This window comes from Danio aesculapii, chromosome 13, assembly GCF_903798145.1.
Source record: "Danio aesculapii chromosome 13, fDanAes4.1, whole genome shotgun sequence".
NCBI lineage: Eukaryota > Metazoa > Chordata > Actinopteri > Cypriniformes > Danionidae > Danio > Danio aesculapii.
This window is the reverse complement of record NC_079447.1, coordinates 29,634,194-29,649,782: the sequence shown is the minus strand read 5'-3', so window position 1 is coordinate 29,649,782 and position 15,589 is coordinate 29,634,194. Positions and strand designations below refer to the sequence as shown.

Sequence of the window (15,589 nt, the reverse complement as noted above, 5' to 3'; positions counted from 1 at the left end):
TGAGCTCTACTCTGATGCTCTGCAGCCGTCAGTGCCCCCCCCCCCCCCCCCTTTCTCTCTTTCTCCCTCTCTCCCTCCCTCTCTCAGCTCACAGTATATGATTTCCATTATTCAGCCATGCCTATGTATATCCAGAGTTTATTATATGGCACCTTAAAATCATTTAGCATCTATTTAAAACAATATATTATAAGAGACAGTGCTTCATAATTCTTCAGCTGTAAAGCTACATCATTCTCATTCAACAAAGCTGCACACAGATTACCTGAAGCTCTGGATCAAATTGCAGTATGAATTATGTAGTTCCATTCAATGAATGTAATTGCAGATTAGCTTTGGTCAACATAGAATGAATATGTCTTTTAAAAACAAACATCAAAAAGCCTTTACAGCTAGGACTACTGATATGCCTTAACCATTGTTGGTAAGACCTACAGAAAGCCCATTATGTGAACACGATTACTCAACCTCACACACTGCTACAGAAAGAGAGTGATTCATGCAGAACGCAGCATCTTCAGTAGGAGTGAGTGGGCTCTTCTCAGTGTCACTACTGTACAGATGAAGTCTCATTAATGCAAGACACTGCTGCTGAATAGGGTTCAAATAAATTCACATCTTTTTTTAAATAACAAGTTTCCTAAATATTATGTTTTAATATGCAAATGATCCACTGTTTCATTATATATGACTATTTTGCATACATTTCTAGAACAAAAATCAGAACATTTTCGTTTGTTTTTTTTGACAAATTTGAGTTTTACAAAAGGGATCATTTATTATTAGTCCAATATTCATAAAATACTGTGAATAGTCAGAGGGAAATCATTCATATTTTTAATAGAATAGAATGTTTCGTAGAATAATCAGGCAAATTATACTGTATATGAACATACAATATATATTGCTAAACATCACCAGTATACGGTTAGAAATAAAGTGAAGTTTTATGTGCAGTTGAAATGTAGATAATATAGTATTTACACTCATTTATGCGCTCAAAAATTAACTCATTGGATGAACTCAATTTAATTGAGGGCAGGATTTCCATCCAATATATTTGTTCAGCACCAACTAAAAAAACTAGTTACACAATTAAATGCAATTGAGTTGGTCTAATATGATTCTATCAAATAAAAGTTTAAATACATATGTATTTTTGTTTAACAAACTCAAAGGTCTGATAATATCATGTGCAGTGCATCCGGAAAGTATTCATAGAGCTTCACTTTTTCCACATTTTTTATGTTACAGCCTTATTCCAAAATGGATTAAATTATTTATTTTTCAAAATTCTACACTCTCTTTGGAGTAAATGCCAGGTGTGATATTTGGAGAAAACCAGGCACCGCTCATCACCAGGGTAATACCATCCCTACAGTGAAGCATGATGGTGGCAGCATCATGCTGTGGGGATGTTTTTCAGCAGCAGGACCTGGAAGACTAGTCAGGATAAAGGGAAAGATTAATGCAGTAATGCAGCAAACTGACCTTAGACTGGGGCAACGGTTCATCTTCCAGCAGGACAATTACCCAAAGCACACTGCCAAAATATCAACGGAGTGGCTTCACAACAACTCTGTAAATGTCCTTGAGTGGCCCAGCCAGAGCCCAGACCTAAATCCTATTGAACATCTCTGGAGAGATCTGAAAATGGCTGCACACCGTCGCTTCCCATCGCTCCCCATTGAGAGGTACTGCAAAGAGGAATGGGCAAAAATTCCCAATGACAGGTGTGCAAAGCTTGTAGCATCATATTCAAAAAGACTTGAGGCTGTAATTGCTGCCAAAGGTGCGTCAACAAAGTATTGAGCAAAGGATGTGAATGCTTATGTACATGTGACTTTTCAGGTTTTTTATTTTTAATAAATTTGCAACAATTTCAAAAAATCTTTTTTCACATTGTCATTATGGGGTATTGTGTGTAGAATTTTGAGGAAATAAATGAATTTGATCCATTTTGGAATAAGGCTGTAACGTAAAAAAAAAAGTGAAGGGCTATAAATACTTTCCGGATGCACTGTATGACTATTATGTGTCATACATTTCAAAGTCTCTTAGTTTTATTTGAAGTCATCCTAAATGAAGTAAAAGAGTCATTTTAATCATATTTTAAGCATAGTTACATATACAGTTGATTGAGACTGACCTCTCACATTTCAGGACAGTTATTGCTCACTAAGCACAGCAACAAACTGCATTTTTGCTGCAAACGCCCAAAGCATGGATGTTTCTGCAAGGTGGTAATCTCAAAACTCAAAGCATTACATAAAACTCTACTAAATCTTCAAACTGAAGTGAAGATTAAACTCTAACAAGTCTTTCTATTAACTTTAAACACCTAAGATTACTTTTATTGTCAACATTTCCCTCTCTTAAATCAATCCCACGCAAAGCATGCTGGGAACTACAAATCCCATAACCAGGTAGTTGGACCAACACAATTCTTTCATGTTGTCCCAACACAATAAGCTTAAGTTAACTTAATGGTTTACAAATTTAAGTGGACTGAACATAAAACAAATTGGCCAAAGAAATGACAAGAATTGTGTTGTTTCAGCTCATTTTAAACAGGTAGTTTGAACAAGCAGCTGTAATATTTTTTGAGTGTGAGAAAGCAGCCTTTAAAATATGTATTATAGATAAAAGCAACAAATGAATTAGTTAAAATTGAACAAATGAATGAAAAAAAAAAACTTTCTATTTTTTATTATTAAATGCAAAAATGCCCAAAATCACACACAAAAAAACCTTTGCATGCAGGGTCTCGTCTGGCTAGTCAAAAACAGACTAGATTTTGTAAAGACATCTTATGTACTTACTGTATCAATTAAAAAATGATACATTTCCTTCTATTTTTGTAGCCTGACCAATTGGCTGGACTCAATATGACCTGGTGTTTCTAAGGCTCCCAGTTTGTGTCCCGAATCAATGCATTACAGCTGCTATTAAATCTGATTTAGAACATAATTAGCTTCACCATGAGAGACTCTACATAATGAATCCATCAGAATCCTCATTACATCTGATCAGCTTAAAAATACATTTCGCTCTGTCCGTTTGTTGCCCTTATTTCTCAAAGCAATGAATGCAGAGGGATTGTTTTTGTGCTGCGACACACTCTGCCCTGGAAACAGGAAAAACCTCGCTGATCCAAGCACTTCACATCACCTACATAAACCTCCTTTCAACCTGCATGGTGTACAAGCTATCAAAATTCCTTTCTTGAGTTTCAGTTTCTGTAGTCACTGTGGCGTTGTTTGCACCTACAGTAGTATTAGTATGTGTTCAAATGCATTTTTTGTGACCACTTGTGAAGAGATTTTGTTGAGACCCTTCCCTCTTATTTGGTCATGCTCTACTTCGCTTTCATGAGAGCATCTAGTGTCACTCGGGAGTACTATTGAAAGAATGGGAGTGAGAAAACAAGTGATTGAAAAGATTGCGGATGGAAACTACAGTTTTGATTGTAATCTGTGTGTTATAGTGAAACACTGAGCAAATTATGATTTTTGGTGCGCTTTCTGAGAAAATAGCCCATAATGATCAAGTGTTAGGTCAGTAGATGGAGATTACTTGTTGTTGGTGTTTTATTGATTTTCAATTGCATTCAATCACAAGAGAGTTGATACTATGAAAGCAATCTGTTCAAATAGCTTTCTAACTACCTCTGGAAGTGGTCAAAAGTTCTAGACCCCATTTACACCTGTATTCAGCATTGTCATCTTTCATAATTGGACTGATGAAAAAGATCTTAATGATGTAAAGGAGGTCTAAGAAGATGTTATTCTAAAATTAGTCCCTTTGTCCAATTTCCAATGTTTGTTCAAGGTAAAATGTTTTGCTTAATGGTCAGATTCAAGAGTTCACACTTACAGTAGCTGATGATTGATAATAAAGCATGTTTGGCATGCTGTTCTGGGAGAGAGCCCTGAGCTCCAAAGGTCCTCGAGCCCGGGGCTCTGTCCCGTTTGATGGGCGAAAGGGGAGTTTGAGCTCATGTAGGTCTCGAGAACTCCCCTGGTTTATTTAGGACCCATGACAGATTATTGGGATTGCTAAGGAGAGATAAACTGCTGACCTAAAGGCATAGATAGTAGCCTGGCTAAAAGCTCATCTATAATTTGGTTTAGTCAGTTCCCTTATGACACGTCTTTGGACTGTTGGAGGAAATCGGGGAACCCAGGGGAAACCCACATGAACACGGGGAGAACATGTAAACTCTGCACAAAAATGTCAACTGGCCTAGTAAAGACTTGAACCAGTGATGTCCTTGCTGTGAGGAACAGTGTTAACCACTGAGCTGCCGTGCTGCCCTATCTAGGAAAAGGTAGGAGGAGTGGGGTGGAAGGGGGATTTTTCAGTAAGAAACTCTGGTCATTTATTGTGCGTTAGGATTCATCTGCTTGGTAAATCATTTGATAGCTAATGCAGGACCAGCCATGATCAATCATAAGCATGTGATCCTCTCAAAATTTGTATATAGATAAACATCACTTTGTGAATGGATATGTATGTAGTGTTATTAAATGCACTACTATTAATCAATTTGAGGTTAGTTCGATTTTATTTAAAGAAACGCATTTATTTTTTATAAATATAGGTTTTTTTTAGGATTTTTTTAGGAGTTTATAGGATACGTTTCACAAGATATTTCAGGATTTCGATTAAATGCTACTCTTTTGCTAGTCAAGAGTCCTTGGCAAAAATAATTTCTACAAAATTAATATGCAGCACAACAAAAAATGAATTAACGTTTTAAAGAATAAAATCTGCATATTAGCTTACCAGGGTTTTTGAAGTAATGAATTACATTAAAAATACAACAGCAACAATTTTTTTTTAAAATTGTGATAATTTTCCACAATATCTGATTAAATAAATGCAAAAAGGCACTGAAGCATAATTGGAAATTTTGTGTGACTTAATTTCTAACAACATCAAGCCAAAATCAAATGTATTTTTTGTTATTTCTGTAAACGTTTACTCTTACAGGTAAAAACCCTTTAAATCGGTCCTTGCAAATATGTAATAGGTAGGTGTGTCTCAAAGGTTTTACCTTTTTGATGGGAAAATTTTCTCTTTAATTTTCTTTAAACCTTAAAATGAAGAAGAAAAACAACCTTGCCACACATTATACATACATTTCTATAATCACATATAATATATGAAAAAAAAATCAACACAGCAGCTAAGTGTATATTTCTTATAGTAAATATACTGTATTGTATTTTGTATATTTTTAAATCTTCACTGATTGGGAAGCGTATCTCTGAGAAAGACCACTCTCCTCTTGCTGCCATGTCTGATATTTTCCTGTACAACTATTGGGCCAAACAGGAAGGGAAATAAGTGGCTGGTGGAAATGAGGCTCCGTTTATCTGCCTGTGGCAGTGACATGATAATAAAATAAGCGCTATCCACTCTGTAATCGTCCTTGTGATTCAGGGCCCTGTCATGTTCAATCAAATAAGAGAGGGACTTTATAAATGCAGAAAGTGGAATTATTCTTTCACAACAATGTGCTGATAGCTGATGTCAAACAAAGTTAATAAGCCAGTGCTCTATTTTTCTCCTGCCTCTATCATTCTTCTTACTCTAAATGAAAGATTCGTGTGCACCTCGGCCCCTCTTTCTACACCATATTTTCAGTATGCGTGTCATATGGTGCCTGTTTGTCAGTATACATGCAAAAATGTTTCATGTCCTTCACATCTAAAAAACAAGGTTTCATTTTTTATCCTTACTTTTTTGTTTGAAGTCAGCAAAACTTTCTGGCAGTATATTTAGCATTCGCTGCCAGCGTTCTGGTGTTCTGGCAACACATTTAAGGCTCATTTGCTTTTACGCCGGCGTCTGCAAGATGTGCATCCAACTGGATAATTTCTGCTGTGGTTGAACAGGAGCATGTTAGATGAGATGCACACACAACGCCTTGCTATATATTGCTAAATATATCTTTTTTTAGTCAAGTTTGGTGTTTTTGTTGTCTTTGCACAGGATTACAATGATGAAATCAGGCAGGAGCAGCTCCGCGAGCTCTCCTACTTGAATGGCTCAGATGAACCGAGCCGAGGAAGAAGTGCGCGGGGACGTGGATTGCGGCTGACCTCCACAGCTTCCCCCAGGTACAGTAACTTCACCTGAATACTACTATGATGAATATTAGAAACTGACCATAAAGGAACAGCTCACTAAAATATGTTGTAATTTAGCAACCTTTGTCATTACGAACTCATTTGACAAGAGAAAAATGAAAAGATAGTGAGACCCTGATATGGAACAGAAATTTTGAGTGCCTTTTTTCCAAATAATGACGTAATTTAGAGTGAAATTCATGTCAACTTGAAGAAGAATATAGGACAATATTTGTTGTTGTTTGCTATTGGTGGATCTTGTGATAGAAAGGTTTCCCTCTCCACACCATTAAACACATCATCATAAAAATGGCATTAAATATTATTTATATTACATATTATTAGGTCAACTAAAAGTAAAATAAGTATAATGTACACAATCATTAATTATAAACATTGCAATATTTAAATAAATTAGATGTATGGATGGCGAAACGGTGGCTCAGTGGTTAGCACTGTCAACTCAAAGCAAGAAGGTTGCTTGTTCGATCCACGGCTTGGTAAGTTGGCATTCCTGTGTGGAGTTTGCATGTTCTTTCTGTGTTGGCATGGGTTTCCTCTGGGTGCTTTGGTTTCCAAGCCCAAAGACATGCAGTACAGGTGAATTGAGTAAACTAAATTGGCCAGAGTGTATGAGTGTGAATGACTGTGTATGGATGTTTCCCAGTACTGGGTTGCAGCTGGAAGGGAATCCACGGTGTAAAACATATGCTGGATAAGTTGGTGGTTCATTCCACTGTGGCGACCCCTGATGAATAAAGGGACTAAACCGAAGGAAAATAAAAAAATGAAAATATGTACTGAAATTAGATTTTTGGACACGAAAACTACACAAAAATCAATAAAAGATCTTTTATGGGACCCTGGACGACAAAACCAGTCTTGCAAAAAATGTTGCACATGAATATTTGTGGGAATAGTTTAAAACACAGTGATTCCAAATTATAATTTTGTATTTCATGCCAAAAATCATTAGTATATTAAGTAACGATCATGTTCCATGAGCACATTCTATGAATGTCCTTATGTAAAGGTAAAAACTCAATTTTCATTAGTAATATGCATTGCTAAGAACTTAATTTAGACAACTTTAAAGGAGATTTTCTCTGCATTTTTTAACCCTCAAGTTCCAGATTTTTAAATAATTATTTCTTGGCTAAATATTGTCCTATTTTGTAACCCAAATAGCTAATTTTTCAGAGCGTTTAACACTTATGACTGGTTTTGTGATCTAAGGTCACACAAACACACACAAATACAAACATATTTGATGAAGCATAAGTCATCCACGTTTACTGTATCCGTTTGAACTCTAACTGAGGCCCAATTTTCACCCCCAAACATCTGCGCTCTGTTGGATCATGAACCTACCCCGAGGCTCAGCATTATTAATCAGGTTAGCAGGTGAAGCTTTAATTGTTCTCTTCAAAAGCAGAACTTCTATATACCGTCATCCATTATTTACACCATCTTTAATGTTTATTTCATAAATTCCACACTGCACTTGTTCGGGCTTGTCTGAGCCTCTATCGATCCCTCTAGGATTCTCCCACAACAACGACAGCTTGCACTACCTCAGGTAGTAATAATAGATTCAAAATATGATCTTTCTGTTTACCGTTCCTGGCAGATAAAGCTATAAAATGCCTCTTCCCCTTGATGTTCTCCTCGTGGAGCCCTGAGAAGTCATTACCACAAATCAGCATGGCAAAAACAACACTGATGAGGCCATTAGTCCCTGTAGGATCTCTGGAGTTGGATGGACTGAATGCAGATCTGGACAGACTGAAGCATCTGCCATTCACCAATGCCGCCAACTCCATCTGCCATGTTGCAACAGTAATCAGGTTGAAAACGACTCCAGAAACAGACAGCTTCACCCCTTTACTTCACAGAATCATCCTCCCAAAAAACAATACAAGCACAAGAGAGCAAAACTGTGGATCAAAATAAAGCTGTCTTTTGTTGTACTGAATGAAATAACGTATTGTACAGGCTGTGTTTTCATGGCAAGCTTCACTAGCGGTTTTACAGTGTGTAACCAGAGATGGGGAAAGAACTGAGGCAGTGAATATTGCCATATCTCTGAAAACTCCGCTGTCTAACCTTATTGAGTCACTGGCATTATGGTTCACAGGGCTTTAATAGGCTGTCGTGATGAAAACACTGGCTAACAGCAGCCCGGTATTATAGCACTGCAGCAAATGACTTCACACAAAATGCTAATTTTTCATGGGTAAACACTGGAGCTGTGCAGCACTATTTTTGCATAACTCAGCCACAGCTTTCAGCCTTTAGTATGTGACTGGGAATGGTAGAATCTGCAGAAGAGTAATATTACAATAATATCACACAATTATTTGTATATTTGGTGATGCGAACTGGATGTGGGTTTTACCTTATTTTATTTGTTTTATTATTCATTATTTTTTTACATGAAAACTGGCATTAAATTATTAACATTGTTGGAAAGTTGTCTTATTAATTATTCTGTTTTTGCTCTTTTACATATGCTCTATTATGCTAATAATCATATCTGTCTATTTACTTGTGCCTTCAGAGGTCGAGGAAGTACAGCACCACCCGCTCCACCTGGACGAGGAGCAGCAGCCCCCAGAGGAACTGTGGGCTCCCGCACCTCTGTCCCCACACCAGCCAGAGGTGTATCTGCACCCCGAGCCAGAGGAACAGCTGGAACACCTGGATACAGAGCCCCGTCACTGCAGGCCACGCACAAGTCATATGAAGATTATGTAAGTCAGCATATACAATTTTGTACTCAGATTTTTTTAAATGCTTAAGCTCATAATTTATTTTTCTTTCAGCACAATTGAATTGAATAATTGTTTACAGGCTGCAGTTATAACATGCAGTTTTAGTCATGAAGTTGGATGTTTTCAGGAACATACAGTGCTGTAAAGGAGTCACTGTAATGTGCAAGGATTGTTTTCATTTTAAAACAACATGTTAAAATGAAAATACACTAGTGTAAACATAGCCTACAAACTAAATCCATTCAGACAGATTGTTAGTCCACATGTTGACATACAGTAAAGAACAGCCTTGAGCGCAAAAAGCATCTACTTACTCCGTTGGAGGTTAGCTGCAAATATTATTAGTCCTGAACAATAATGGAATTTTTCCATTTATAGGCCAGTAACTCCAGATCGCAGGCTTTTTGCAGACCCAGGTGTGCGCAAGGTTATTTTTGAGAATTCTCAGCCAAGTGAACGTCAAACTCCAACCTAATGAAAAAAGCAATATCTCTTGGATTGGATTCCCTCTGAGCTTTTGCCTAATGCAGAAGGCCTATATGTGCAGCGCGGTGGCAGATTGGTCTGTCTGCATGGGGAAATGTTAGAGTACAGACTCATTACCTGCGTGAATTGAGTTCTGCTGGAGAGCCTCTGTGTTACGGCAGACATGGAAAACGCGCTCATATTTCTGTGAGTAATTGGGTCTGAGGTAGGCAGGTGGAGGAATGTGAACTAAGAAATGAGCAGTTCACTAGGAACATATTGTATCCTACCCTTCAAAATCAAACCCTGCCACTCCTTAACCTCAAGTATTTTTCCCGTGACTTTGAGAACTGCATTACATGTACTATTTAGATAGAGATGGCTTTTTGACAATATATAAGTGTGCGTATTGACTGCTTTTATCAATTTAAATGCATGTTGTGTGCCTAGAGAGAGATTTGAGTCAAAAAACTATTATTAGTACTTCCCAAATTTCATCAAGAACAATTCTTTCTGAATAATGCTCATCTGTGATTGATGTAGCAGACAAGTAATATTACAGTAATATCAAACAATCCTGAAAAGGTTCAGTGTTCCTAAGAAAATAAATAAACTGTCGTAACAAGGGAGTCAAGGTACAACGGACATGAGGGTCCAAATGCTGTTTATTTACAACTTAGTCAGACAGGCAATGGTCAAAACAGGAACAAACAGTATCAAGAGGGTAATCCAAAAGTGTAGTCTGGTCACAGGAAAAAAGTTTGGGGCAGGCGGCAAACAGCATAAACAATAAACAAGCCAAGGATCAAAAGGCACGGCAAGGCTAGACAAGAATAATGCTTGGTAATATGCCTGATTCACATGGGGGCTTCAGCTTTTTGCCGCTTCAGGGTGTGTTTGGACGTGATCGTCATAGCAGCGTCAGCAAATGAAACGAGTACGCAAATGGCTACTGTCTGAGCTGGGGAATTTGCATAAAGCGATCTGATTGGCTGACACTTCCGTTGGCACTTGAAAAGTTGAGAAATTCCCAACTTCTGCAGCAAGCAAAGGTGCTGAAGCAGTGCCGACGGACCCACAATTCAGTTTGGAAACACTTGATATCACCAAGTTAAAGTGAATAGGAAGCATTACTGTTGACGCCCCTTGTGAAATGAGGCGTTACAGGTGAACAAGACTCAGCAATGTGTGTGAGAATGTGAGGCGTATATATAGTCCAACTAATCAGTCTTCGTGAGCTACAGCTGTGTGTGTGTGGGGGGGGGGGTTGGTGCCTGATGGGAAATGTAGTACAGTTCAGTGGCAGAATTTTTGTTTGGGTGATAGTGAATGTTCTGCAAGGGCTAGATTGCTGGCATTTGTGATGACTGGAAAACGACAAAATAATAAGAAATAAAAATAGTTTAAGCTTTTGTTATTATTATGTCGCAGATTTATTGGTAACACTTTATTTTGATGGTCCATTTTGAGTATTAGTATTTGAGTATTAGACTGTCTGCTTAATATCTGTTGATACTGTACCTTAAACAGACATTTAACTGACTATAAGAACCGTTCCATGTACATGTCAAGTTACACTAACCCTAACCCCAACCTTAACCCCAACCTAACAGTCTACTTATAATCTAAAGAGAATTAGTTGACATGTAGATGGAATGTAACTTAAATTCAACGAACGGACCATCAAAATAAAATGTGACTTAACTTATTATAGTTAACTAGGACCACAGAACTAAACAGACTTTATTTGAAATGCAATAAATATTAGCTGAAAAAAGTACTGTATATAAAAGTATTTAAGACAAAAATAGAAAGACAAAATCTTATTTTAAAACCTCAAAAAACAATACAATTAATTATTTATACAAATGACAATGGTTACTCAATGCTAAACCCTCTTAGTTGAGATGTTTTAAAACGTAAATAATAAATTATTTGCATGAATTACATGAACTAAACCATTAAATTATGGTAATTTGCTAGAAACTTATATTAAATATTTAATTGTTTAAATATTAAGTGAAATCATTCATAATACATTTTCATTCATTCATTTTCTTTTCAGCTTAGTCCCTTTATTAATCCGGGGTCACCACAGCAGAATGAACCGCCAACTTATCCAGCATATGTTTTACGCAGCGGATGCCCTTCCAGCCGCAACCCATCTCTGGGAAACATCCATACACACTCATACACTACAGACAATTTAGCCTACCCAATTCACCTGTACCACATGTCTTTGGACTGTGGGGGAAACCGGAGCACCCGGAGAAAACCCACGCGAATGCAGGGAGAACATGCAAACTCTACACAGAAACGGCAACTGACCCAGCCGAGGCTCGAACCAGCGACCTTCTTGCTGTTAGGCGACAGCCCTACCTACTGCGCTACTGCGTCGCCATTCATAATACATACAAAAATATTACCATATATATTTTTTATTAATAATAATAATAATAATAATAATAACAAATAATAGTCTTCCACTTCCAATTTTAGCTGAAACTGACATTGAGTCCCAGGCTCAATGGTTGAGATAAGGTGAAGGAATAAAAATGTGTGTTTACAAGATTGTGTGTACAATATATGCTTACAATATACACTTAATGGAAAACATCTGGCAGTTTGCAGATATACAGGCTGCTTTTATATAGACTTAAACTGTCATCTAGGTTCAAGATGTATACCATGAAAGTCAGAAGAATATCCACTGTTGTGCTCTTTTTGTTGGTGGGGATTGAATTGACTTAATCATAGCTGTTATGTATATGAGCGGAGCCTTGCCAGACTGCATCCTCCTCCTCCTCCTCCTCTCGCTCTCAGCACAACAGCTTTACTCAAAGATCACAAGTGCCTTTTCAGAAGCTCTTCGCTCTTCCACAAACCAGGCCGACACTTCACCATGAGCTGACGCCCCTTTCCTTCCCACTAAATAAACACACCTCTGAATAGAAAACTACAGATATCCGTGCTCTCGCTCTCAAATAATATCTTCAAAGCTGCTATGGTTTGTAATTATCCTTATCTGTTATCCGTTATTTCGACGTTGCTGTACTTTCTACTATCCCAGCTTAATCTGTAAGACATTTGTAGGTTAAGTTAAAAAGTGTAAACACTGAGGCGCAGTGCTGTTATCAAAACATGATTTTGTTTGTTTGATTTTTCTGACTAGCCTGGCATAGCAACAGGGCCTCAACCAATCGGCTTGTTAAGTTGTGAATGATGCACAAAGTACTGTTTCTGGGTCTAAACCTCTTCTTACTTAAATTAAAAAATCATTTTTGATCACAAATTAGTCATATCACTTTAAAGAGGAGTGATCCCCTACGATATCATACAGTTCATGTGTAATGTAACTGTGTGAACATAAACAACGTCTGTGAATGTAATACACTCAAAGTTCAATGTAAAGGAAGACATTGGCTTTTACAGAGTTAGCTTAGCAAAGCCTACAGTGAACAAAGTTTGAGGACTACAAAAACACATCGTAACTATTAATAAACAGCTAATTAGTAGTTTAGCTAAGCTAATAGTGTTAATTAGGGTTTGTTAATACTATGTACTGTGTCCTAAACTGAAGTTTTAACACAAATGCTGTATTGTTCATTTTTAATGTATGTTAGTAATAGTTTCTAGTCAACTATTTGGGTTAAAGAGTGTAGTATTACAGTACATTGTGAGCATTTATTAGTACCATTGTTAAGCCTCCCTGTGTTGTCTGATAGAGTATTTGGATCCAGAAACTGTAAAGGGTTAGAATGGGGCAGAGCTATCTGTTTATCTTGACCAATATCAGATGAGGAAAGCTGTTTGAGGGCAATATTTGTTCAGTTATGTTTAATAACACTAGTGGTGGATTCATAGAAATGTAAAGGAATATTCATATATATAAAAGAATAGCAATAAGTATCCGCATGGCTTACAAATAATTTTATATATGACCTTTATGTGATGTTTGATTATGTGTTCCGTTTGATACATTTCAGATGCAACAGCCTTTTACTTTTCCCTTCTGAATAATACACTGTTTTAATGTACTTACTGTTTGAAACTTCAATTAAAAGCATTCAAAATGCATTCTAAGGTCACAACCAGTTCAGTGTGGATAAATAAACGAAAAAGGTCAATCACTGTGAAAGAAGCCATGAGCGTCTCGCATAGTATCTCAACAGACCTCTTTACACACACAATCGCACACCACTTCACATGGCACGAGCTGATTCAATGTGTTGTGAAAAGCCTTCACTTGCACTATTTCAAAGGCAGCTTCTCACCATGGCTGTAATTGTTTTTTAACAATGGGCTCGCTTACACAGCTGACTTGACATTTCTGAGGTGAACTAATTATTGAAATGGAATTCTTCATGCAGAACTCCCTCGTTTAATAAAACAGATGTACGACATACACCTCGAGAAGAAGTTTAATAATTTCCTGCTTAAGAGAAGCATGTGGATTGCCCAGAGGCGCCGCATATTATTTCAGGGCTGAGAGCTGCATACAAGCAGGCAGCAAAAAAAAAGAAAGATAAATAATAAGGAAAACCAGCACTCAATGCTTTTGCTGTGAAAATATCAAGAGGGGATGAGCAATAGATGGCTTACAGGAGTGTTTAAATTGTTGTGTATCTAGAGCATGCAAATATCATGCATTCGGTGAGCTATATTTACTGGTCAGTGATTACCGAATGAGAAAACACTGGCTACGGCTATCACAGCTCCTTGTCGTGCATGAAATAACCTCTATTAAAATTTATTGCAACATGATTCGCAAATGCGCTTAGATTGCTCTGTTACACGAGCTATGGCCTCTGAAGGTTAGAAGTAATAGCTACTTGTCTGTCATCAGCTTACTGAATTAGTTCTTTTATTTGGACGATTGTAAAAGTTTATGTAACAAGTAATAAGAGCTCCTATAATTCTACAGTGAGATCTTTAGCAATAAACCGACCTAGTTTATCACAGAGCTACCAACATGCATCTTGACTGTGCTTTCAGGCAAAGCCTGTGCTTTCAGGATTCTCTGAATTGTTATTTTAGCTTGATAAATATTCATGTGTTTTTTCTTCAGTTGGTGGAAGGTGTCTTAATAATTTTCACTCAGCTGTTATGTCATGTATGAATATACATGTTTTTGGCATTCATGCATTTCCAGTTGGTAAGTGGTAATTCTGTCAGGAACAAAAAAAAATTATAACCTGTCTCCTGGACATAGACAGTAATTTGCTTAATTAAATTATTTGTGATGTTTGCCTGAAGCAAAGACTGTGTAAATCCTGAAATATTGTGCTTTGAAAATTTGATGAGTTATCTACCTATGGAAAAACAAATGGTAATTGACATATTTGCATGGAGAAGTACCATAAAATAACCAGTTAAACCCTGAGTAAATCACAATAGTTCTAAGGTTATGTTTAACATTGCAGATGTTAATCTAAATTGCTGATTTATGGAAAAAATGGACACAAACATGAAAAGATATTTATAGGCCTCGATTTGTTCATTCAGTCACAATTAGCAAGCAATGCAAAATTCAGGTTCAGAAGCAGCCCTAAGTTTTGAGCTTCATGACTGTATACGATATTTGTCACTTTAATGAAAAATGACCCATGGTGTTTACTAAATAGTGTCCCTACCACAAGTAAGACAATGCATTGTGCCTTTGATAGAGCATTGCATTATGGTAGCACTGCTTTATGTTACCCAATTATGTGTCCGATCCAACACAATGGTAAAATGTGCATTTTTTGTAAGCAGTAAAATCAATTTCAAAGCCTCTTACATGTGTATAAATGTACAGTTTTAAAATTGGAAACAAGAAGAATTGTGAAATTTACACATTTAAACAACCGGCATATTGTTCAGTGATGCCAATCATGTGTAACTTTGTGACGAGACAAGCAAAAATGCAGAGTCATTAATTGTTTAACCTAACCATTTGTTGTAATAAGCTGCTCACACAAATAATCAGTTTGTGCCAGTACTAGTTGAAAACGCATTCATCCTAACTGCCTTCAAACTGTAAACTCTCACATGGTAAAATGGATTCAACTGCCATTTAAGGCCAAATATTGGCCTAATTCTTCAACATTACATGATGTGTTGTTTCAGTGTGCTAGCTAGACCAAATTTAAAGTTTGTTATGGAAAATTATAAGTTTGCTTTGAATGGGAAAGAAATGTAAAAAGCCCAATGTTCTCCTACCAATCCTGATGG

General features: G+C 37.0%; 1 protein-coding gene across 1 annotated transcript in view; it reads left to right on the top strand.

Moving 5' to 3' along the window:
• The window catches only part of khdrbs2 (KH domain containing, RNA binding, signal transduction associated 2), a 119,019-nt gene that overhangs the window by 80,603 nt on the left and 22,827 nt on the right, over nt 1-15,589 (top strand). Inside the window, exons 5-6 of the mRNA XM_056470296.1 lie at nt 6,001-6,128; nt 8,698-8,890. Of these exons, the coding sequence (XP_056326271.1) occupies nt 6,001-6,128; nt 8,698-8,890 (321 nt within the window). The remainder of the gene's footprint in view (nt 1-6,000; nt 6,129-8,697; nt 8,891-15,589) is intronic.